The sequence below is a fragment of the Gracilinanus agilis genome, chromosome 2 (genome assembly GCF_016433145.1).
Source record: "Gracilinanus agilis isolate LMUSP501 chromosome 2, AgileGrace, whole genome shotgun sequence".
Taxonomy (NCBI): Eukaryota; Metazoa; Chordata; class Mammalia; order Didelphimorphia; family Didelphidae; genus Gracilinanus; species Gracilinanus agilis.
In genome coordinates this window covers 644,642,073-644,669,305 of record NC_058131.1, presented here as the reverse complement: position 1 = coordinate 644,669,305, position 27,233 = coordinate 644,642,073, and the positions used below count along the sequence as shown (strand labels likewise).

At 34.5% G+C, this 27,233-nt stretch overlaps 1 protein-coding gene across 2 annotated transcripts in view; it reads right to left on the bottom strand.

Moving 5' to 3' along the window:
• The window catches only part of TBC1D12 (TBC1 domain family member 12), a 132,506-nt gene that overhangs the window by 23,178 nt on the left and 82,095 nt on the right, over nt 1–27,233 (bottom strand). The window contains exons 6-10 of one of the 2 annotated variants that reach the window (XM_044665700.1): nt 23,795–23,912; nt 23,380–23,486; nt 13,973–14,053; nt 4,977–5,065; nt 3,924–3,995 (exon numbers count right to left, since the gene is read on the bottom strand). In XM_044665700.1, coding sequence (XP_044521635.1) covers nt 3,924–3,995; nt 4,977–5,065; nt 13,973–14,053; nt 23,380–23,486; nt 23,795–23,912 — 467 coding nt within the window. Of the gene's footprint in view, nt 1–3,923; nt 3,996–4,976; nt 5,072–13,972; nt 14,054–23,379; nt 23,487–23,794; nt 23,913–27,233 lie in introns of both variants that reach the window. The other variant, XM_044665699.1, reaches the window with a different exon arrangement.

Here is a 27,233-nt window from a genome sequence, read left to right as displayed (position 1 = left end):
CTTGAATTTTGTGTTTGGACATCAAATATTCTGTTAAAGTCTGGTCTCTTCTTCAGGAATGGTTGGAAATTTTCTATTTTATAAAATGACCATAATTTCTCCTGAAAGAATTTGGTCAATTTTGATGGGCAGCTGATTCTTGGTAGTAAACCCAGTTCCCTCGCCTTCCAGAATATCACATTCCAAGCCTTCCAAGTCTTTCAATGTGGAAGCTGCTGGATCCTGTGTAATTCTGACTGGGGCTCCATGTTTTTTAATTCTTTCTGGCTGCTTGCAGTATTTTCTCCTTGGCCTAGGAGCTCTTGAACTTGGCTATAACATTTCTGGGAGTTGTCATTTGGGGATTTATTGCAGGAGGTGATCTATGGAGTCTTTCAATTTCTATTTGACTCTCTTGTTCAAGAATATCAGGGTATTTTTCTTGGATAATTTCTTGTAATATGATATCTAGGGTTTGGTTTTTTTTTTTTGGTCATGACTTTTGTGCAGTCCAATAATTCTTAAATTGTCTCTCCTGGTTCTATTTTCGAGGTCAGTTGTTTTCAATGAGATATTTAATATTTTCTCCCACTTTTTTCATTCTTTTGATTTTGTTTTATTGTTTAATGTCTTGTGAAGTCATTAGTTTCTATTTGTCCAATTCAAACTTTTAAAGACTGAATTTCTTCCATGACCTTTTGATCCTCCTTTTCCATTTGGTTCATTCTAATTTTCATGGCACTCTTTTCTTCACTGGATTTTTGTGCTTCTATTCCCACTTGACCAATTTTTGTTTTTAAGTTATTATCTTTTTGCTTTACTTTTATTTCTTTTCCCCATTTTTCTGTGACCTGTCTTATTTGATTTTTAAATTTCTTTTTGAGTTCTTCCAAAGCTTGAGATTAATTCCTGTTTTCTTTTTAAGTTTTGTATGTGGTTGCTTGGATCTCACCATTTCCTGTTAGTTCTGTGCTTTGCTCCTTATCCCCATAGAAATTTTTGAAGGTTAAATATTTCTTCCGCTATTTACTCATTTTCCCAGTCTTTTTTTGGCCTGCAGACTGTGAATACTGAAAGCTGTTTGCTGCTGGCTTGTAGGGATACATATTGTGAGCTATTCTGCCCTGGGGCTAGGTCTTCACCTCAGCCAGGAACTCCTCTGTGTGTAGTTTAAGGTCAAGCTCTCCCTTATCCTATGAAAATCAACTCCTCTGCCTACTTTTCAAGCTGTATTCGCCAGAAGAGCCCCTTCACTCCATCTTGCTGTTGGTTTTTGACTCCTGTCATTTAGAGGTTCTTTAAAAAAATTGGTAAGGATTATCGGAGCAGTTTTAGCTTTCACTGCTACTAAGCTGTCATCTTGGCTCCACCCTCATGAAGTACTTTAAATACTACACAAAGCAGTTTATATTTGAGCCTAGAATTAATAGAGTTTTTGGAGTTTATTGAGCAGAGAATGGCAATAGAATTTTGCTTTTAGGGATAACACTTTAGCAAGAAAACCAATTAGAAGGCTATACAAGTAAAAAATGACACATACCAGAAACAAGATGATGGTCATGTGTTTGGACAAATAGAGTTGGATGTAAGAGATACTGGGGAGAAAGAATCAATAGAAACTGGCAACTACCTGGATATATGAGGAGGGGGAATGAGAAGCTGAAGTTGATATGGAAGTTGTAAAGTAGAGTGAAACTGAAAGAATGATGTCTCATTAGACATCAGAAAATTCATGCTGAGTGAATCCTTAAACCTGAAGAAGAAAAGGCTCAAAGGAAACATATATGCCTTCAAGTATCTGAACGACTATCACATGGAAGAGAGATTAGACTTATCATGCTTAGCTTAAGAGAACAAAATTAAAGCCAATAGGTAGAAGTAGCAAAGAAACACTCACCATACAGGTGAAAAAATTCCTAAAAATTAGCATTACCCAAAAGGAGAATGGATTGACATTAAAAGTGGTAAGATTGGGGGCAGCTAGGTGATTCAGTGTATTGAGAGCCAGGCCCAGAGACAGAAGTCCTAGGTTCAAATCTGGTCTCAGACACTTCCTAGCTATTGACTCTGGGCAAGTCACTTAACCCCCATTGCCTAGCCCTTACCACTCTTCTGCCTTAGAAACAATACCCAATATTGATTCTAATGTCTTCAAGAAATATCTGAATGATCATTTCTCAGATACGCTATAGGAGTTAATTTTTATTTGTGTATTGGTCAGACTAGATATACTGAATGTCTTCAAGAGACGTCTAAATAATGGTCATTTCTCAGATATACCGCAAGAAGTGACTCTTGTTCATATGTTGGTCAGGAATCCCCATCTATTCTAAGATCCTGTGATTAATATGATAAGCATTTATGTCTAAATTGAAGTTTAGAAATCATCTTGCTGAATATCCCACTCATTGCAAAATGCATTTCAATGATCCTGTGACTCCTAAAGCATTCAGCTTGTTGGTAGATTTCATGTTCAATTTGAATATTTACTGTTTCACAAACTATCATGAGAATAACAAAGATGGCAAAGAAAAACAAAAAAAAGTCAGAGGATGATCTGTAATATATAATGAAGAGTAAATTATATTTGAAAAGTACTGTGAACAGAGTTCAAGACATTGCAAGCAAATAGGCAATTATTCAAAGGTTTTTCATTAAGTGAGAAGGATAATAAAGATTTAAAACAAATTTCTATACTAGAAATATGATTTCTAGTCCTGGGTCTGTCACTAACTTGCCACAAAATCCTGTCATTTTATTTTTTCAGAATTTCATGAATGAACCACTTTTTTTTTCATCTATAAACTAAGGAGGTAGGAAAGTCTCTGAAATCTCTTCAAAATTTACAAAAAATTCTCAAGTTACTAATAACTACTGTTACACTATACTGTCAAAAACATGATTGCGATGATATTGGTAAATGTGAAGCAATGTGTTGAAAACTATATAGGCTGACAGACCCACACATGTAAAAGATCCACAAATGTAGAGGCTAGCTCTAAAATGTATGTATTACATACCAGTGACTTGTTTGGTGTTGTCAAGATTTCTCAGTGATCCATGCCATGAGAAAGACAATACTTTATAACTACTTTTTTAAAGAAAGTAGATAAATCCAGTATTAAGACAACAAAATATAGTGTAGAGATTCTCAAAATGTGATCCAAGGATCCCTGGGAATCCCCAAGACCCATTCAGGGTATCTACAAGATCAAAACTATTTTTATCATAATAATAAGGCATTTTATGTTTTAATATAGTAAATGTTGATGGCTATAATCCATACAAACAAAAGTTGTTTGGGTCCTCAAAATTTAAGAGTGTAAAGGAGTCCTGTGATCCAAAGCTTTATACTGGTATAATGGATAAAGATCCAGCCCTGGTGCTAGGAAATCTAAATTTAAGTCCTATTGTGACACATACTAGCTATGTGCCACTGGCAAGACATTTAACCTCAGTGCTCTAGAAAACTAAGACTTAAGTAAGTTGCAAATAAAGTTCCTTCCTACCAGCACTGAGAGAAAGCATCTCCTCATTCCAGAGTACCCTATATATTACTGACTTCACAGGTTCAGCTTCTATCTTTATTCCATATTCACTGATTTAATATGCATTACAAGAAAATCTGTACAAAGCACTACTACACTGAGTGCTTTAAGGAATATAAAAAATGAACATGACTTGTTCCTTCTAAACATAATTCTTCCCTCCCTAACCTCACCTCCACCCATACCCACTTAATGCTGCATTTTTACAGATTTTATGTCTTTCACCCTGGGACCCTGAAGAACACATTTCCAATATACAAAGAGAATCTTCATGAAGTATTATATTTAAGACATATTACCAGAATCTAATATGTACATGTGCAAATCATATAAAGCTTAATGTTTTATTGTACAACACAACTAATATTCTAAAATAAGATTTCATCGAATACTTACATAACCAACGTCAGGCCTGTAACACGTATATGCTCCTAAGATACTATGTAAGACATCATGATAAGGACCACCCTTAATGGAAGGGGAAACACAAAGTTATTTTTTGAAACTGCATGTTAGTTATCATATGCTATATTTTTAATATCCAAATTCTAATATAATTCTTTGAAAAAAAAACTTTTCCATTTTTTCAAATGTCAATATTGTTCAAATTGAATTTTGTTCTTTCTATAGTTATTAGTAAAAATAATTCTACATTAAAATGAAAAGGTAGCTCAACAAAATGCACAATTTACATAAGCTAAATAATTTCAGTAAAAATATTTAATTTTAACATGATTTAATGAATCAAAATATGCCATATTCAAAATAATTTGTTTAGACATAATTCAGCAGAAAACAACAACAATAATAAAAGAACTCCAAATTTTTATTATAAATGCTAAAGAACAATAGGAATCTCAGTAATGTGAACCTTTTTGATTATTCTATTCATCAAAGGAGAAATGGATGCCCAAAATGAAGATAACTTTGTAAAGCACAATTAACAATAAAATTTAACAATTTTGCTTTTTGAAAATCAAAAGCAACTGTATTAACAAAAGCTTGAATGCAAATAGAAAGCAGTTGTTTCAATATCAACCTTCAGGCCTTGAGTATGATATGGTGCTCAAGAAATACAACTTTTTTGAGATTTTTTTCTTTATATTTTCCCTATTTTTTGAAAAGTTCTAAGAAGAACTTAAAAATAACAAAGTAAAATGGTTAAAACTATCCTTAAATAAAACAAGAAATAATTTTAAATCTATTCAAGAAATATATACTATTATTCCTAGTCCTAACACAGTTGCTTGGCACAAGGTAGGTGCTTAATGAACTTTTCCTGGAAGATTAGCAGCATTAGATGGTATATACCTTGGGACACTTCTTTAAAATTTTTCTACTGTAAAGTTTTTAATTTAGCCTTTTTATATACTAATTAGTTTGTTCTCTTGATTATTTCAAGAGAACAGTATTGTTAATGAGCTGGATAAAAAAAAAAAAAAACCTCACCTTCTGAAAGATGTAGAGAGAAGGGAATGTGCGAGATATGTCCAGTTTAATTAATTCCAGACTAGCTTCCCGGTCAGCAACTGATACACCTACATCTGCCAAATAAACAAAATAATTACCTGGTTTTCATACTTCCTAATCTTATGTACAAGGAATAAATATATGAGGTATTTAATAAAAATCATGCTTTGGGGGCAGCTGGATGGCTCAGTGGATTGAGAGCCAGGCCTAGGGACAGGAGGTCCTGGGTTCAAATCAAGGCCACAGACACTTCTCAGCTGTGTGACCCTGGGCAAGTCACTTGACCCCCATTGCCTACCCTTATCATTCTTCTGCCTTGGAGCCAATACACAATATTGAATCCAAGATGGAAGGTAAGGGTTTAAAATAATTAAAATTAAAATTAAAAATTAAAAAATAAAAATCATGTCTTAAACCCAAAGAACTAAAGCTAACTTATCAAGATCCTGGAGAAACTCTACCTCATTTATTTCTTTTTTTCTTTAAAAAAAACAACAACAACAACAACAACAAAACAATCTTTACCCTCCATCTTAGAATCAATACTGAATATGGGTTCCAAGGCAGAAAAGCAGTACCCAGAACCTCCTACCTCTGGGCCCGACTCTCAATCCACAGAGCCACCTAGCTATCCTCAACCTCATTTCTTTCTTCTTCTTCTTCTTTTTTAACCATTACCTTCCATCTCCAAGGCAGAAGAGCGGCAAGGGCTAGGCAATGGGGGTCAAGTGACTTGCTCAGGATCACACAGCTGAGAAGCATCTGAGGCCAGATTTGAACCCAGGACTTCCCGTCTCTGGGCCTGACTCTCAATCCACTGAGCCACCCAGTTGCCCCCTCCAACCTCATTTCTTAAAGAGTGTTTCTAGTCTCTAAACTATTCAGAGAATGACATGGCATGATGAGTAATTATCCACTTCCAGGAAATGGAAAAAAACTTTCTCCAAAGTTAATATTCCTCAAAGCAGATCCATTTTTTTTCTTTATATGGAGAGAATGGGGCCTTTGACCAATTACCCTTTTAAAATGGAGATCATTTATTCATGGCAAATAAACTAGTCATATAGATCTGAAAGTCTATTGTTCGTAATTAATTCTAAAAAGATGCCAAGACGATAGATGAAGTTCTTGAGAGTCCTGACTGCTATCATGGGACCTTGGATCCCAACCCAATTCTATACATTACAAAGGACACAGAACCAGAGAGATTAGTAACTTTCTCCAAAGTCATACAGGTAGTTAAGCAGCAATGCTGAAATGGGAATTTAGTTCTTCTGACCTCAAATCTGGTCCTTCGTTTTCTTTTTCTTTACTTTTTTAAAGACTAAATAACCCTGCTTTGCCCAAGATGGAAGGGCAGGGGATACTCATACTCTCAGTCCCACTCTGAAAAGCATGGAAGCTTTGGCCTACTCTAGTAGTTACTCCTCAGGCAGCCCCCACTCCTGGGGGTTCACTTTATGAATGCCAAACTTAGCTCACTGTAGCTCAGAACTCCCAAGCTTAACAAATTGGCCTGCCTCTAATATCAACAGGACCCTTCATTACTGAAAAAAAATATTTTTATACTTTCCTAATTTGACCCCCTCGGTCACATTAGTCTGTATAGTGACTATTCTAAAATTTTCTTCTCTTAAATCTCTTCCATTATTCTCATCCTTCTCCTCTTAGCAGGGCTTTTCCTGCAATTTTACTGAGGAAAGAGAGGCTGTCTGCTGCAAGCTTTCCCCTCTTTCCTATGCTATACCCCAAAAATGCCCTTTATAACTGGCCATTCTCTCTGCTTTAGCTGCAGTCTCTGATCTCTTATCAACTTTTATCTAAAGATCTCTCTAAAATGAAAGGGTCAGGTGGAACTGGACTTGAGAGAAAAATCCAAATATTCTTTTGTTTTCCTTTTTAAATTAAGAACAAAAACAAAAACAAAAAAGCTTTACTTTTTTTTCTTAGAATTAATACTTTGTATTGGTACCAAGGCAGAAGAGTGGTAAGGCCTAGGCAATTGGGGTCAAGTGACTTACCCAGGGTCACACAGGAAATGTCTGACTCCAGATTTGAATGCAGGGCCTCTCATGTCTAGGCCTCCTAGCTCTCAGTCTACTGAGCCACCCAGCTGCCACTAAAAATATTCTTTATGATGCTGATATTAAATATTGGACTACTTTTCCTAATTACATGAACTCAACGCTTAAATCAGGCAGGATATCTCAGTAATTAATTATTTTGTGCTAATATAATTAGAGGTTGTATTTAAAGAAGTAGAAGAGACAAAACAAAGAAAGTGATAATACAGATAATACAAAACAAAAAAAGTGATAAACAAAAGTGATAATTTCATTGGATCATCACATTTAAAATACTAAGTTCTTTTTCTGGTGGTGATATTTTAGCACACACTAACAAAATGATATCTATCCAGACAGAGTTTTCCCAGATCAGTGAAATGACTAGTGGTCACATCCTATGAAAAATAGTTATAGGAAATGGAGAAGGGAAAATTCAAGAGGGACATATATATACCTGAAGGTACATAAAATGGAAGAGATATGAGAACTACTCTGCTTGGATCCAGAGAAAAAAAACTTTGATCAATGTGTGAAAGTTACAAGAAAACAAGATCACACACCAATATAAGTAATAACTTCCTAGGAATTAGAGCTAACTCAAAATGTAATGTATCACCTCATTAAGGGGTGAGTTGCTGAACCAATTCAAGTTGGATTTTAGGTGGCAGTTGTTTTTTTCCTTTGAGCTTGGATGCTTTTTGAAAGGATGCAGGACTAAGAAAAGAAGCATTCTTCTAACTTGCCAACAGTTAGAGAAAGTTTTTGCATCCTCATCAAAACTATTACTACAAAATAGCTAACAGTTAAGTAGTGCCTTAAATTTTATAGTGCTTTACAAACATCTGATTTTACAGTCAAAGATAAGGCTCAGCGACATTAAGTGATTTGACTATGTTTGCATAGCTAATAATGCCAGAGGTAGGACTTGAAACAAGGTTTTCCTGACCCCAAGTACAGAATTCTATTCATATAGCTTACTGGCCAAAAACAAAAATCAAGAAGATAACAGAAAAATGTGGGTGATATTCTGCCAAATGTAAAAATTAAGAAATATTTGTTGAGGGGCAGCTGGGTAGCTCAGTGGATCGAGAGTCAGGCCTAGAGATGGGAGGTCCTAGGTTCAAACCTGACCTCAGACACTTCCTAGCTTTGTGACCCTGGGCAAGTCATTTATCCCTATTGTGTAACCCATACTACTCTTCTGCCCTGAAACTAATACATAGTATTGATTCTATGGTGGAATGTAAGGGGTTAAAAAAAAAAAGAAGAATGTATGCTAAGACTGCATTATGAATATAAGTATAAAAATCTATAAAGGCATAGAGTCAGAAGAAAGAATGTTGTGGGTAAAGAACAGTAAGTTAGGCCAATGTGGCCAGACTGCAGGCAAGGAGGCAGAGACACTTTAAGGGAAGAAGACTAGAAAGGAAAGATCCAGGTTTAAAGGGCTTTAAATGCCAAATCAGTCAATCAATAAGTATTTATTAGGCATTTACTGTGTGCCAGAAACTCTGTAAAGCATGGGAGAAAACAAAAATGTAAAAGACAGTCCTCGTTCTTAAGGAGTCTAATTGAGGAAACAACGTAAATTACCCTCAAACAAGATTTAGACAAGATAAATTAGAAATAATCTTAGAAGGAGGGTACTAGCACTTACTGGAGATTAGGGAAAGCTTCTTGTGACTTGAAGGAAGTCAGGGAAGCTAGGAAAATTAAACAAGAAAGGAAAACATCCCTGTGTGGGGGGACAGCTAGTGAAAATGCCTAGAGAGGGAGGCAGTATTTTGTGCAAGAAACAGCAAGGGAGCCAACGTCACCGCATTATAGTGTATGTGGAATGAGAAAGAAACCAATTTGGGAAGGGTTTTGCACACCAAACGACTTTACATTTGAACCTGGAAATTGTTAAATAGGGAAGGATGGAAATATTTGAGCAAGGTCCAGTCTATATTTTAGGAAAATAAAATTTGAAAGTCAAGTGGACAACGAACCAGAGTGAGTTGAAACTTGAGGTAGGAAGACCAAGCAAAAGGCTATTGGAATAGGGGGCAGCTGGGTAGCTCAGTGGAGTGAGAGTCAGGCCTAGAGACAGGAGGTCCTGGGTTCAAACCCGGCCTCAGCCACTTCCCAGCTGTGTGACCCTGGGCAAGTCACTTGACCCCCATTGCCCACCCTTACCACTCTTCCACCTATGAGACAATACACCGAAGTACAAGGGTTTAAAAAAAAAAAAAAAAAAAAAGGCTATTGGAATAATACAGGCATGAAGGAGAACCCACACCAGGATGGAAGCAGAATCAGGGGAGAGAAGGGAACATCTACGAGAGATGTTACAAAAATAAAATCAATAGACCTTGACAACAGATTGGATGGGTTTGTGGGTGGAGAAAAAGAACATGACAAAGGATGAAGAGTCCAGAATAGCCACCTCTCTGTGTGGTGGAACATGGATTTTATATTCAATCCCAGGGTGATAGGGAGCCACTGGTGTTTATTGAAGGAGAGAGAGGAGAGATAACATGGTCAGAGCTGTACCCTAGGAAAATAAGTTTGATAGCTAAGTAGATGGACTAGAGTAAGAAGGCACAAAGTAAGAAGAGCAACCAAAATGATATTAAAGTATTCTATGGGTGAGAAGAAGGGGGCCTACACCAAGCAGGCAGCTAGCTGTGTGAAAGAATGGAACATCTACAAGAGATAGAAAGGAAAAAAGACAAGATTTTGACAAGAGATTACTGTGCAGGTATGAAGAGATTAGGATGACTTTGAGGTTTTGAGTCTGTGTGACAGGGAAGAGGTTAATGTCTTTGACATCAGTAATATTAAAGATAGAAAGGGGAAATTTTGGTGGAGAAAAGACAATTAGTTCAGCTTTGTATAAATTGAGTTTTAGACACATATTCAATTTAAGATATCCAAAAGGCAGGTGGTGATACAACATCAAAGGTCAAGACAGAGATATGGGCCAAATTTACAGATACAGAAATCATATGCATAGAGATGTGAATCCATTCAGGCTGATGAGATCATCAGCTAAGGCAGTATATAGGAAAAGAGAGAAAAGGCCCCAGAACAGAACCCTGGGGGTTGTCTTCAGTTAACAGATGGGAGGTGGATGAAGATCTAGCAAAGTAGAGGATGCATATGTAAAAATTTTCTGAAGTAAGAATTAAGAAATAACAGCAATAATAACATTAGGAATAGTTAGCACTTATATAACACATTAGGGTTTGCAAAGCATTCAACATTATTTAATGCTAAAATAACTGTATTTTACAGATATAATGTTTGAAAAGAATGATAAAGAATTGAAAAGGATATGAAAGTAAGCTAGGAAACTTTTAGGAAAATTATTATTGCTAATGTATAAGAGCCCTAACTCCAATTAGGCAGTAGGAAAAGAGGAGAAGCAGCTGCTTTCCTTACACCATGACCCTAAAATCCTGATTCTATCTCTTCTCTGCTGAAACTGTCTCAACTAAAAACCATTCAAGAAGATACTAACATGAATGTGGCACAAAGGGTAAATAGTATATACCATCATGTAAATGAACACTGGATCCTACAGTCATGTAAAAATTAATGATGTCAGAGGCAGCTGAGTGACTCAGTGGATTGAGAGTCAGGTCCTGGGTTCAAATATGACCTCAGCCACTTCCCAGCTGTGTGACCCTGGGCAAGTCACTTGACCCCCATTGCCTACCCTTACCACTCTTCTGCCTTGGAACCAATACACAGTATTGACTCCAAGACAGAAGGTAAGGGTTTAAAAAAAAAAAATTAATGATGTCACAATTGGATGTATCTGATAGAGTAAATAAATCCTTTAAAGACATGAAATCATCAAGTATGAATAAGCTAATAATGCCCTAACCCTTATTTCATGATGTATTCAATGCCAAAAAAACAGATAGAGTTCATATGGAATAGAGAAGGAAAAAAATGGAAAATGGCTAGTAAAACAATTTGTCTAGAATATGGGATCTATAAAGGAAGATAGTATAAAATAAAGTTGAAAAGATAGGCCAGAGGCAGGTTATAAATAGTGTTTTATCAGACCAAAAGGTATGTTTCTTCCTATAATAAGAATTAAGGAGACATGGGAGTTTCTTGAGAACATGAGAGTGATATGGTCAGACCAGTATAATAAGATCCTTTTGTCAAATGTGTCAAAGATGAATTAGAAGTGACAGACACTAGAGGCAGAGAATCAGTTGGAGGCTATTAAGGGCTTAAGAGAAATGAAATAAAAGTCTAAATAAGAAAGGTAGTTTGAATGGATAGGAGAGACCTGTGTAAATGGAATTAGCTCATCCTCATTCATGGTTAGACTCTAGCCATCAGAAATAATGTCAACCCACCCAACTTAGTGGTGAGGAGATGAGTTACCCACATGTGACAGTAAGTAACAAATCAAGAACAATGACTGCTTTTTGGGCAGTCCAAAACAGTGCTGAGGCTGCCATTTGTCCACTTGAAACTGGAGGTGGATGCAGGAAGTGCCGAAAGCTGCTATCTTTTAAATATGATGGTAACTTCCTGTGGAGGGAGGTTGGCGCTTTGAACTTGGTGTGGAAGGATCTCTGGTGAGACCTCAGACATTCCTTCCTCTGAATTGTCATGTGGGTAAGTCAGGCTGACTTCCTTTCTCCTCCCTTGAGGTTTCTGGAGAGGCCCCTCTGCTGGGGCCTCTAAATCCTCATCCAGTCCGGACCTCTGATCCGGGCCAGAGTTTCTCTCTCTCTATTTCCCTACCTTCTACCTTCCTAATTGTAAATAAACTTCCATAAAAGCCATCCTGACTTGGGTCTATTCATTTGGAATTGAGTTAATCAGATTCCTGTCGACCATACGTTAAATATCTAGTTTCCCCTCTTACAGATCTGAGAAATATTTTCTATTTAATTGCATAAAGATATCTCTATAACCATTTACAGAAATCTGCCTATCTATATATTTCTACATATACATGCATTTGTGTATATAATATCATACAAATAAAAAATATGCAAATATATACAAAAACACATATATACATATTCTTTACTTGAAAAAAGCAGATTTTTAAAATGAGAAATGGGTATGATAACATGCTTTAGAAACTTTAAGTGAAAATGCAGCTCAGGTATACAAAATACAAAAGTAAAATTTTTAATGTAAAGAAAAATCACAAAATATCCCAAATGAAAAAAAAAATCATTCATCTAGATCAGTGGTTCCCAAACCTTTTTGGCCTACCGCCCCCTTTCCAGAAAAAATATTACTTAGCGCCCTCTGGAAATCATGAAACTATTTTTTAAACTCAGAGTAGAATGTAATACAAAAAAAGTGTGACCATCACCACCCTCCTGAATCGGTGCAGCACCCACCAGGGGGTGGTAGTGCCCACTTTGAGAATCACTGATCTAGATTAAAGCTCTCTAATATGCTTGTATTTTCAAATGAATTATAAATTTAAAAAAGGGGTAAAGAGTGGAGGAAGTCATTCAAATATAAAATAAAGGTTATATAAAAATAATTAAAATGAAAAAGGAACCTTTAAAAGTACCCTTTTTCCCCCTCCAGATCAAGAAGGCTAATTAAGAAGGGCTTGAATCATTTTGGGGGAAATATTTTCTAGTATCAATAGGAAATAACACAAAATTATTGCCCTTTTTTTGCTTCAGTATTCCATAAAAAGGAAAATGGTTTTCAAAAATGAACCAATAAAACAACCATTGGAAAATGGAAATGGAAGCCCAAGATGGATGAGGAGATAAGAAAAGAGAACTGAAGATGGAAATATTATCCCTACCTACAAAAGGGGGAAAGACAATATTTTAAAAACAAATGGCTGGAAAATAGTATCTAAAAAACTTAAGTGTGATTTCCAACAAAACTCTAGAGTGAACTATTAAAAAAAGATGGATTGTGATCACTTAGAAAAGGAGCAGGAATCAATGGTATCTAGTCTAGGTTCACTAAGAACAATTTATGTTAAATGTAACCTGTTTTGCTTGCTTGTTCTTTTTAAAAAATGGTGATTTGTGAAATAAAAATTAATAAAATGGTGTAAGTTTTGTAGCACCCTGGATCTGGACTTCAATGAAGTGCCTCACAAGATATCCTTACTGAGAAAATGAGAAAAGATGACTGGATAATAATTCAGTAAGAATGGATACCAAGCTACTTGATTAACTTTTCCCAGAGTATTGAATGATGCATAAAATTAATGTAAAGGGACATTAGATTGGAACAGAGTTTATTTAACATTCAGTGCACAGTACCTACAAAGTCAGGCCCCTGTGCTACTACAATAAATTAACTCTATACACTGTTTGCTGATCATATCCTAGACCCATATCATATCCTATACATGATTCAGGATACTTTTTTGTACCTTTTTCTTCATCCCCCTATCACCTGACACATCATATTCACCTCTTTTTTTAAGGCTTAAGTTCTCAAGTTCATTCTCTATGTTTTTATGATGCCCCAAATAGCATTTATTCTGAACATTTGGTATGTAGGAAGTACATTCCTGAGCAAAAGAGGGCCATAAAGAAAGTAGCATTTTAAGATTTATCTAATATAACTTTTTTAAAGCAGAGATATGAGGTGATAAAAGCAATAGAAACAAAAATAGACAGTAAGACATTCCAGAGGAATTATCAATATAACTTAGTGATTGACTAGAAAGGATTAATGATCAGAGATGAGTTAAAGATGATTCCAAAGTTTCAAGCATAGGTATCACTGTTTCCACAGCTGAATATTGATATTCGTCTGTCTTCTTTTCCCTACAGGGTTATACAGAAGCATCAAACAAAAAAGTCCTACAGAATTATATCAATATTACATTAGCAAAAAAACCAAGAGAGTCATTCTGACAATATAACTAAAAAAACCTGACAATTGGCAATGACATACCTTCTATGTCATTCTCTGTACTTGTTTCACTGAAGCTTTTCCATCGTTCCTTTGCTCTGGAGAGGAAAATTTCATAAAGTTCTGCAAAAGAAAAAGTTTAAAAAAAAAAGTTTAGGACTAAGAATAGGACACTTTTGTTCAAATATTTGCTCAATACATCACATTTATAAGGGTAAAAAATAAATTGAAACATTTGTTGCCCAATAGTGATGTAGTTGCTCAAGTGCTTAATTCCCACAATCATCTTTGGGTTACATATTCATTCATTCAACAAGAATCAATTAAGTACTTAACAATATGTAGAATTGTACTAAGATGCCTAAGAAATCAAGACCCAAAAGCAATCCCAAGTACTGCTGATGAAAGAATACTTATGAAATAGAGGGAGACTGGAGCTGACAACTGTGTCATCTGCCTTGAGTTCATACAATGGAAATTACTCTGCCTACAGCTAGGTAACAGAATGAATAAAGAACTGGACCTGTCTTGAAGAATAATAGAGATTTTTTTAATAATAAGAGTTTATTATTTTAATCACTAGTGTTGCCACACTTGGTTTCTACAGTAACAGGTATGTCTAGGCAGTAACAGGTATGTCTAGGCAGTGTGCATAGTGGGCAGAGGCATAGTGACACTAAGAGACCAGAGACATAAAAAGTAACTAGATTTCATTTAAACATTAACTAATTTCAATATTAATAAGTTATTTTAAATAACAGGTCTTAAAGTTTTATGAAACAAATATGGTGCCTATAACTAAACCAGGAAGCACAAAAACAGAGAAAGAAAAATACATACCAGTTTCATTAATGAATATGGATACAAAAATCCTAAGTAAAATACCAGTTAAGAGACCACAACAATACATCGCGAAGATTATTCATTGTGATTAAACAGGATTTATAACAGGAATGCAGAGATGGTTTAATATAAGGAAAACTATCACAATAATTGATTATTATTAATAACAAAAGTAATAAAAAACATATCAATAGATGCAGAAAAAACCTTTGATAAAATACAACCCTCATTCTTATTAAAAACACTTTAAAGCATAGATATAAATGAATTTTTTCTTAAAATGATACAAAGCCTAAAACAATCAGCAAGTATTATTTGAAGTGAGGATAAGCTACAAACCTTCCCAGTAAGATCAGGAGTGAAACAAGGATGCCCATTATCACTAACATTATTTAACGTAGTATTACAAAGGCTAGCAATGAGAAGAAAAATTGAAGAAGTCAAAATGGGCAGGGATAATAAAGCTCTCTCTTCTTGCAGACAATATGTAGAAAATCCTAGAGATGCAACTAAAAAGTTACTTGAAACTGTCATTAATTTTAATAAAGTAGAGGTATATAACATAAATCATTAGCATTTTTACATATTACTAACAAAATCCTCTGGAAAGAGGTACTCTGTTTAAAATCATCACAGATAGAATAAAATACCTGGGAGTATACCTGCCAAAACAAACCTAGGAACTACACTAATATAATCATAAAACACTTTTTACACAAAGTCAGATCTAAATAATTGGAGAAATAGTAATTGTTTATGGATGAGCAGAGCCAATATAATTAAAATTAGTCAAAGTAATCCCAATCAAATTCCTAAAAAATTATCTTACTGAGCTAGAAAGAATAATAAAAGAATTCATTTGGAACAACAAAAGATCATGAATGTCAAAAGAATTAATAAAAAATGTAAAGGAAGATGGCCTAGCAGTTCTGAATTTTAAACTGTCTTATAAAGCAGTAATTATCAAAACTATTTGATACTAAGAAATAGAAAAGTAGATCAGTGAAACAGAACAGACACAGAACAAACAGTAGTAAACGAGTATTGTATCCTTGTAGTCGACAAAAGCATAGATCCAGGCTATTAAGATAAGAAATCACAATTTAGTAAAAATTTCTGGGGCAACTAGAAAATAGTTTGGGAGAAACTAGAGCATAGACTAATATCTTATACCATTCACTGAGATAAGATCAAAATGGAAATATGATCTAGAAATAGAAGGAAAAGTAAATTAGAAGAGCAGGAGACATATTACCTATTAGATTTATGGATAGAAGAGGAATTTAAGAGTAAAGAAGAGATTGAGGGCATTGTGAGATATAAAATGGATTATTCTGAGTATAATTAAAGTGAAAAAAATTTGTACAAATAAAATAAATGTGACTAAGATTAGAATGAAAGCAGAAAATTGGGGGAAATTTTTCAGACAGTCTCTTGGATAAAGGTCTCATATCTAAAACATATAGAAAATTTTGTCACATTTATGGAAATAAGAGCCATCTCTCAATTGATACATAGGCAAAAGATATGACAATTTTCAGATGAAGGGACTTATATTCCACTGGGGTGGAAAAAAGGCAAAACACACAAAAGTACATACAAAACAAATACAAGGCATTTGAAGGTGCAAGGAGTCTTACAGCAGATGGAAATAATAAAGGATGTAGATGGTAACACTGGCTCCCTCCCTATTTCCTAAAACTATCTACTGTCTTAAGATCAATTGTTATTCACCACATTACAATTAGCTATGTTAACTGTGTAAAGCTTTTAACTTTGTTTTTTCTCGTTGTTTATTTTTTAAACCTTCTGTCTCAGAATCAATACCTTGTATTGGTTCCAAGGCAGAAGAGCAGTTATTAAGGGCTGGGCAATAGGAGTTAAGTGACTTGCCCAGGGTCACACAGCTAGGAAGTGTTTGAGGATAGATTTGAACCCAGGACCTCCTGTCTCTAGGCCTGACTCTCAATCTGCTGAGTCACCTACCTACCCCAACTTTCTTTTCTTAGTATATCATATAGTGTCCTAAAAATCAGACTATATTAGTGAGAGAGAGAAGCATAGTATACTAACAAATTAAGATGATTACGAAAGACTAGCTCTTAAAAAATTTTTTTTAAGATTTATGTGGTTGTAAATACTTGACAATTTTTTTTGAGAAATGTTTGTTCATATTCTTTGATCACTTGTCTGCTGGGGAATGACTATTAATCTTACATATATTGTTTATGTATCTTGGATACCAAACCCTTATCAGAATAATTTGATACATAAAATTTTCCCCATTCTGACACTTCCCTTTGTAGCCTAGATGAATCAATTTTGTCTGCGCAGGAGCTTTACAGTTTTAAGTCATCAGTTATCTATTTATCTTCTCTATTGCTTGTTTGGCTAAGAATATAACTCCTACACATAGCTATGAGATGCATGTGACCTTTTCTAATTTTTTTATTTTATGATCTTTAACATTAAAGTTACATATCAATTTAGAATGTTTTATGGAACATAGCGTAAGATATTGTTCTAAACCTAATTTCTGCAGGATTGTTTTCCAGTTTCTCCAGTAGTTACCAAGTTTTTTCCTAGGTAATTTATATTTCCATTTTCTCAAATCCTGGGTTACTGAATTCCATTGTTTCTGATTCTTCCTTGACCAGTCTGTTCTATTGATATACCTATATTTTATAACCAATATCAGATGGTTTTAATGACTACTGTTTTTATACTATAGTTTAGGTCTATAAGTACTCTTTCTAGATTTTATTATTATAAAGAAATGCAACTGATTTTTTTAAGGGTTTATTTTATAGTCTGCAACTTTATTGAAGTTATTAAGTGCCTCTATTGGTATCTTTGCTGATTCCTTAAGCTAGATTTTGGTTTTAGGAGGATGCTTTTTATGCTATCAAAGCCTACACTTTAGAAGGCTGTTAGCAGAAGTAAGTGATAAATCAAAGGAATGATTATTGAAATAATTGTGGATTTTAAATATTTTGGTTCTTACTATGCTTAGCTATGTTATCATATTCATAATGATGAATTATTCTGGCTTAAGTCCACATAAAAGAATTATCCAAGAAACTTATAAGAGAAATGCAAAGCAAAACAACTCTGAAGTTTCTCACCTCACATGCTACAAATTGGCTAAGATGACAAAAAATGGCACTAATCAATCTGGAGGAGGGTTGTGGGAAGACAGTTACACTAAAACATTGCTGGTGGAGCTCTGTGAAATGGTAAAACCACTTTAGAAAGCAATTTGAAAATATGCAAATGAGGTTATTTAAAAAAATAATTGATGAACCGGAGATTCCTATTACTCTCCTTATACACTTTTCTCCCTCCCCTCCTGCCCCAGAAGCTATCAATAAGAAGGTCCTCCATATTTATCAAAATATTTATAGCAGCAGGTTTTTTTAAGGTTGTACATATTTACAATATAATACATATTCCTATGTGTTCATCATGTTGTGAAACAAGACATGTTTTGCTTACACCAGAGAAAAATTCATGGAGAAAATAAAGAATTTCATGTTTCAATATGTATTTGGACTCCATCTGTTCCTTCTATGGTGGGGAATGGCCTTTTTTGTCATGAGTCCCTTAGAGTTGACCTAGATCCTTGCTTGTTGATAACAGTTAAGTCATTCATGGCTGATCATCATACATTATTGTTGCTACTGTATACTATGTTCTCCTGGTTCTGCTCACTTCACATAAGACTTCCCACATTTTTTTTGTGATCATCTCATCTGTCATTTCTTATAGTACAACAGTATTCCATTACAAACATATACCACAATTTGTTCAGCAGTTTCCTAACTGATGGACATCCTTTCAGTTTCCAGTCCTTTGTTACCCCCAAAACACTGCTATAAACATTTTTGTACAAGTATGTCCTTTTCCCCTATCTTTGATCTTTTTGGAATACAGACCTAGGAGTAGTATTGCTGGGTGAGAGGGTACGCACACTTTGATGGCCCTTTGGGCTTGGTTCGAGATTGCTCTCCAGAACGGTCATGTCAGTTCACAGTTCCGGCAACAATATATTAGTGTCTCAATTTTTCCACATCTCCTCCAACATTTATCATTTTTCTTTTACTCAGCCTGATGGTGTGAGGTGGTACCTCAGAGTTGTTTTAATTTGCATTTCTCTAATTTAAAATGATTTAGAGCATTTTTTCATATAGTCATATGTAAATAGTTTTACTTTGAGAATTGCATTTTAATATCCTTTGACCATTTGTCAACTGAATGCTCTAGATTCATATAAATTTGACTCAAATTTATATGAGTCAAATTTATCAAAGAGACTTGCTATGAAGATTGTTTCCTGTTTGATGTTTGCCTTAATCTTTGGATGCATTGATTTTTGTTTGTGTAAACCCTTTTTAATTTAATGTAGTCAGTTATCTATTTTGCATCTTATAATGTTCTCTATATTTTGTTTGGACTTAAATTTTTCTCTTATCCACAGGTCTGACAGGTAAACTATTTTGTGCTCTCCTAATTTGTTTGTGTCATTATCCTTTATTTCTAAATCATGTATATATTTTGATTTTACTTTGGTATCATGGTATATGGCTTGAGGTGTTAGTCTATACCTAATTTCTGCCATACTATTTACCAGTTTTCCCAGCAGGTTTTGTCAAATGAGTTGTTCTTCCAAAAGCTTGAATCTCTGGGTTTGTCAAACACTAGGTTATTATGGTCATTTATTACTGCATGTTGAGTGTCTAATCTATTCCACTGGTCCACCACTTTCTATAGCCAGTACCGTATAATTTTGATGGTTGCCGTTTTATAATATAATTTGAGATCCAATACAGCTAAGCCACCTTCCTTCATTTTTTTTTTCATTAATTCCCTTGATATTATAGGTCTTTTTTTTTGTCCAGATGAATTATTTTTCTTAGTTCTATGAAATAATTTTGGGTAGTTTGATTGGTATGGCACTAAATAAGTAAATTAATTTAGGAAAAGTTGTCTTCTTTATTATATTGTGTAAGAGGGAAATTTAGGTATTTTATATATATATACATATATATATGTATATATATATATATATATTTTAATTTATTTATTTAAAACGTGGCCGCCAGGAATCAACAGTTCAGATTGATTCTGTAATTAAATCAGACCCAAGTCAGCATCAGGTTAAGGCAGTTTATTTGCAACTAGGAGGTAAAGGTATGGGAATAAAGAGAAAGGGAGAGAACATTAAAAGACTAAATAAATCAGGCTACAAGCCTCAAGGTCTAGCAACCAGATAGGCTAATGCCTGCTTAAGGCAGAGTTTAGAAGTGGCCTGGGTAGGCCAAGGAAGTCAGCCTAACTTACCCACATGACCATTCAGAGTGGAAGCAGCCTGAGGTCTCAGCCGAGATGCTTCAGCACCAAGTTCAAAGCGGGAACTGCCCCAACAGGAAGTAACCAACATACTTGAAGAGATCGTGTCTTTCGTCACTCCCTGTGGGTCCACCTCTAATTCAAGTGGACAAATGGCAGCCTCTACACTGATTTTGGACTGCCCAAAGGGCAGTCCCTTGTTCTTGATTTGTTACTTATTGTCATGTGTGGGTAACTCGTCCCCCCTCCCCACTAAGGAAGGTGAGGGTGACGTCATTTCTATGCCTAGGTTAAGTAAGAGTTTAGCTATGAATGGCTAGAGCTAATTCCATTTACACAATTGGCTTGGTCTATATATGAGCAATTAATATTTTTCTAATTATTTAGATCTGACTTTGTATGAAGTGTTTTATATCGTTATCATATAATTCCTGGGTTTGTCTTGGCAGGTAGATTTCCAGGTATTTTACATCTACTTATATTTTAAATAGGATTTCTCTTTCTTTTTCATGGTGTTGGGCTTTATTGATAGTATAAAGCAGTGATTCCCAAAGTGGGTGCTACTGCCCCCTGGTGGGTACTGTAGCAATCCAGAGGAGCGGTGATGCCATAGGTGCATTTATCTTTCCTATTAATTGCTATTAAAATTTTTAAAAATTAATTTCCAGGTGGCTAAGTAATATTTTTTCTGGAAAGGGGGCTGTAGGCCAAAAAAGTTTGGGAACCACTGGTATAGAGAAATGTATGACAGTATTTTTGGTGACAGCAAAGAAATGGAGGGAAAAACGTAGATATCCATTGATTAGGGAATCATTAAACAATTGTGGTATATTAATTAAAGATAACTGTGATGTAAAAAATGGTGTAAGTGATGAATACAAAGAAGCATAGAATGAGCTACATGAAATGATACAGAATGAAGTAAACAGAACCAAGAAAACAATGAAGTAAATGAAAGAATCACCAAACAGAAAAAAAGTAACAAAATTATAAAGATCAAACATGATTTATGATGAGAAATGACACACACAACCCACTCCATCATGAAGGTAGGACATCCACAGATGTTGCATATTACATGTGTTTTTAGGCTTTCAGAGTATTAAATTTGTGTTAATTTTTATTCTTTTTTTCCTTTGTCATTTTTTTATTTGTTATTTAAGATGAGTTTCAGACAGGACTGAAAAGAGAACCAATATTGGATAAAATTATAATGAAGTAAAAAAAATAGAATATTTATAAATAAAAAGAATACTTACAAGAAATAAAAACATACTTTTAAAAAATGATTCAAGCTGTTTTGAGTTTTTCAAGTCTATATTTTCCTTGAAATTTCTATAGCAAGTCAACCTACTAATCACTCTCATTCTTGATGTTCTCTCCTCCCTTGGAGTATAGCTTTCCTATCTTCTTTGATCCCTTTTTCTCTATATCTTACTTAGATGCAACATGGTTGAGTGGGAAAGACTATAAGATTTGGATACTAGTGATCTGGGTGTGAATTCCAGTTCTGATACATATGAGCTAGTTACAATGGACAAATAGACAAATCATAATTTCTTTACTTTCTCATGTATAAAATGGGAATAATAATACTTGTATTATTTGCCTTCAACAGGTGACTATGAAGAAAGTCCTTTGTAACTTGAAAGTGTTTTATAAATTTGGCTAAGATTTCTTTTACTACCTTTTCTTCCCCTTCCTATTCCCTTTAATTGTGGACATCCTCCAAAACTCTGTTCACACCCTCTTTTTCTAAACTCTCTCATTTGGCAACCATTCTGATGGCTTGACTTATTAATATCTATGCAAATGACACCAGAAGCTATATTTCTAGTCTTAACAACTCCACTGAGCTCCAAAGCTGAATTTCCAATTACCCTTTAAACAATTCCATCTGAATATCCTGCCATAAACTCAAAATTCAGCACATCCAGAACTCAATTCACCATCTCTACTATCCCCCAAAATCTGCCTGCTCACCTAATATCCCCATTTCAGTATATGTCACTAATTCTCATTTCCCAAACTTGAAACCTCTCTGATTTTCCCTCCTCTCTCTCCCTCATTCTCCATATCCAGTACTTACCAAATACTATCAAATTCAGCCTCTTCACTATCAAATGTCATCTTTGTGAGACCTAACTCTACAATCTCTTACATTCTTGCTTACCTTTCTACTCACTGTCATCATCCCAATTCAGACTTCTTATAATAGTCTCTTAACTCCTTTCCTCCAAGGCAATTCCTCTACAATTTATATATTTTCACATGGATGTCAAAGATGTGTACCTATTGCCAAGGCCTACCTACATCATTCTCAATCTAAAAACCTTGAATATACTCTTGTTGCTTAGCAAATAGAATACAGGCTCCTCAGTCTGGCATTCACTGCCCTTAACTATATTTTTCCAGCATTATCACATACTATTTTTATTTATGCGTTACTAGCTCTTCTTTCATTTTTTCCTTCTGTGCCTACATACATACTATTCACCAAGTTTGGAATAGTGGCCCCTTTATCCTAACCTACTGAAATCTTTCAAAGTTTACTTCTGATGCTGTCATCTCTGAGAAGTTTTCCCCATCCTCTCAAGATAAGTGATCTCATCCATCTTAAGTCTTAAATATCACTGTTTGGACCCATTCTGTACTTATGTTTTTGCAACTGGCATTACAAATGAATGTAAAAGCATTTATTAAGCCAGAAGAGCCAGGCACAGAAAGTGAGACAAAAATTTGCTTGGTCCTTGGAGATATTCTTAAAATGCCAGTCTTTCTAACATTAAATGCTTACTATATCCCAAGTACTATGCTAAGCACAAGATATTTAAATAGAAAGAGCAAGATACTCTCTGCTCTGAAAAAAAACACTCTTAACTGGAGGAAATAGAGCAGTTATTTAAAAAAAAAAATTACTGAATTTGGAATTAAAGAAGTTGGCTCCAAAACTTCTACACACTTTAGGCCCTTTATAATCCTTTTCCATTTTAGTTTTCTCATCTGAAAAATAAGAATGGTGCTATGGGATGTTTAAATTGATTGATATTCTTACTTCTTCTATTCCTACACCCTCCACAACTAAATTACAAATTCTCTGAGGGCAGATACTACATCCTATTTCATCTTTCTATTCCCAATGCCTAGCACAGTATGTAGCATATACTGGGTGTTTAATGTCCCTTGAAGTTAATTGAACAAACGTGATACTACTGATATAATATATACTGCCATATATGTGAACATGTAATACAAACCAGGAGTGATATTGAGTTCATTGCCCACAGCTAGACTCCATACTTTTCCACGAACACTAGGAGGCAGTCCTTGCCACCACAATTCTCGAACTCTCCTTGTACTTCGCCTTGAAATAAAAGGAAGAAAAAAGAGAATGTTTTTCAATAGTGAATATAAGAGTTCCATCATGACTTACCTAAGTCTACAAATGTTGAAAAAAATGCATTCTTTCCTTAGATTTCATATTATCAAAGAACAAAAGCCCACAAAAGTACAGCATTTCAAAGGGAAGCTATCATTATTTTCAAGAATAATGTTCTAAAATTATGGCTAGTTTCAAACTACATAGTTAGAGTCAAAAGATACATGAGAAATAAGGAAAAATTAGAAAGATGCATAAATATATATAATTTCCAAGGAATTCTGCTTACTTACATTCCTTCCCAATTTGGTAGTATCTCATTGACCCATATCACCATCGCACTTGCAATATTCTCTTCTTGTTTAAATCGTTCTTTCATTATTTTTTTCCTTTTATGTGCTTCTTTAATTTCTGCATTAAACATTAAAGAACTTATTTTAAATAAAACATTTTAAAGCTGTCTAAGTTTATAATAAGTTATTTCTGCCTAAATCTATAAAGATTCAATTTTTTAAGTTTTTTGATTACAAGGGTAAATACAGAGGGGAAATGCAACTTTCATAATACTCAGCATTTCATAACTAGAGAGGTAGAAGGGGTCTAAGAAAACATCTCGTTCAATCTTTTCATTTTATAAGAAACTTTGAAGTTTAGTGATGTTAAGTGATTAAATCCAAGGTCACAAAGCTAGTTAACAGCAGATTGGGGATTAGAGCCCAGGCCTCCTGATTCCTGAGTCTAATTTTTTTCAACTCTGTTATATACTGTTCTCTCCTTTCTTGACCTTAAAAAAAAATCAAGACACATATAAATTTGTTTATCAAGGTAGCAAAAATAACAGGAATAATTTTTAAAATACAATTTCCTAATTCTTTATTATAAAGAGTGGCTTACTAGAAGGGACAAAAAGGGAGAAATACAAGGAAAATGTAGGCCAAGTAAAAACAAAATAAATCAAAAGTCTATTAAAAATTGAACTTCCTTAAGAACCAATAGATACTTTTCTTTCCTACTACTATGTAATTTTTTATTAGAATTATTATGGGCACTCAGTAAGTAAATGACCTAAAAACCATGATACAACTACAAAGGTATATTTATCAGACATTGTCGTTTAAAAGATTTCACTTTGCTTATATAAAATGTATAAGAAGTCCAAGGTACATAACATATTAGATTCTTAACACCCATCATCAGAACAACATTTTTTAAATCTTCAGATGCTTACTACTTTGTAAACTATGAAGTACTAGATTAAAGTGAGATTATTATAACAGTAATAAGGAAGTATAGCATAGTAGATAATCAACTAGTCTTAAAGGCAGAAGACCTTGGGTTCAAAATGTTGCCCTTGAGATACACTAGTGGGAAATTTCCTTATAATCACAGTGCCACAGACAAATATCTAATATTATAATTTATAAACTGGCTAATTATCTTCCACTGGTAGAAGGGATTTGCACACTAGGATTTCTGTATATGAATAGGTCTAGAAAAAATAAATTATAATAAATTGTTATTATATGCTCATTTTTTTCTCTTCTTTGGCTAAGACACTAGAGCAGGGGTCGGCAATGTGTGGCTCTTCTGAGGGCCAGATATGGCTCTTTCTGCAGGAGCCATAAAGTCAATTTTTTTTCAGGTGCTGTTACAGGAGCGGCACTGTGAGCACTGTACGGCTCTCACGAAATTACATTTTAAAAAATGTGGCATTTATGGCTCTCACGGCCAAAAAGGTTGCCGACCCCTGCACTAGAGGAAGGATTATTAGAATCATCTACTCATTGACGCCTATTTTAAGTAGTTTCAATGAAAAAGTATCTATGAATTTAGTGGTATGATTTAGTAGCATACATCTAGCAATTCAATTCAAATTTCAAATACTTTTTATTAAAACTAAGTAATCAGGGGCAGCTGGGTAGCTCAGTGGAGTGAGAGTCAGGCCTAGAGACAGGAGGTCCTAGGTTCAAACCTGGCCTCAGCCACTTCCCAGCTGTGTGACCCTGGGCAAGTCACTTGACCCCCATTGCCCACCCTTACCAATCTTCCACCTATGAGACAATACACCGAAGTACAAGGGTTTAAAAAAAAAAACTAAGTAATCAGGAGTAATTATTAATTTCACATAAACTCAACACAATTTTTCTCCATATTTCCCACTAGCTTCACTGCTTTTAGGCTTCTTTGACTTTCTCCATTATGCTTTCCTTCCCCAGGAAACTGATCATTGGAAAATCTCATTATCCTAAAAGACTGGATCTGCTTGTTTCTCACATGTCATCAGTCCCCTCTGATGGCAGAGGGGCATTTGGCAGGGCCATTTAAAGGAGCTCAGCACAATTTTTCTGATCATTTCCCATTAGCTACACAGCTTCTGGACTTGTTTAGAAATCTCAATTATGCTCCAGTACCAGGTACTTTCTTCTCCCTCTCCCCTTTTTTAGCTCCCTTTTCTGAGTTAGTCTTCCCTCAAAAGATTATAAGCTACTTGAGGGCAGGGACTTTTTTGGTTTTTATATGTATTTGTATCCTCAGTCCTTGGCAAAGTGCTTGGCACAAAGGTAGGTACTTAATATTTATTAACTGTAAACCAGCAATTATTTAAAGATAAAAATAGCTATATTCATGGGCAGAAAAATCCTATTTTCAGAAGTTTCACAAAAGCCATAAGAAAACGTTACTATAATTTCTGCTATTTCAGTTATTACTATAGCAATAGAAATCTAAAAGGCACACTGAGCTAGGAATCAGAAAGCCAGAAATCTAGTCCCAGTTATTCCACTTACTAGCTGTGCGATCTTGGACAAATCACAACCATCATGGATCTAAGTTTTCAAATCTGTAAAATGGGGATAATAATAATGCCTCCCTTACCTCCTTCACAGGATTGTTGTGAGAATAAAATGTATTAGGAAGCAATCTGTAAACTGTAAAGTGATATACAAATAGGAAGTATTGTGAAAATATCTTCTATATTAGCACATTTACAATATACAGGTCGATGTAACATAAATTTTGTGCACACTTTTATTTTACACAAATTGCAAAGGATGAGTTAAATAGGGATTATGTTCTCTCCTGAGAAAATGCCCACTCCAAGGAAATCATGAATCCAAAATGCATCTCCTCCACCAATTTTTAAATTTATGTGAGCTATCATCTAAAGCACAACTAAGACTCTGGATTAAACATTTTAGTAAATAATATTTTTGTATAAGAAATAATATTATTAGTAAGTGTTACCTCTTAGAAAAATAGAAAGTAATAAAAAGTGACACCTTCGACAACTGAGGTTCTAGAGAACAGAAAATATTTTTCTGAAAGCCTCAAAGGTAGTAAAGCAATTATAGTTCTACTATTTTCAAATTCAATCACCTTCTTATTTAGGAAGTTTCACCAGAGATGAAAATCATTAATAATGTTTAAAATTGAAGGTAGCAGTAACAGCAATATGAACTGTTCTTCAACCTTCTCTGATAAATCTTTTGCATACCTGCAAGTCAGATATGATCACAAAAGGGTATTATATTCTTTGCCTTGGATTTTAATAGTCATAACTATTGATATGGTTATTGAAAGTCATTGACATAGCATTCCCCTCAATTAAAAATGAACTAAATTTAATAAACTATCTTAAGATATCAATAAATTAAAACAAAAATGTAAATATTAGGCATCCTCTTCAGATAAAAGAATTGTTCAAATTCTAATGTACTTTTGGTGGGCATGTTA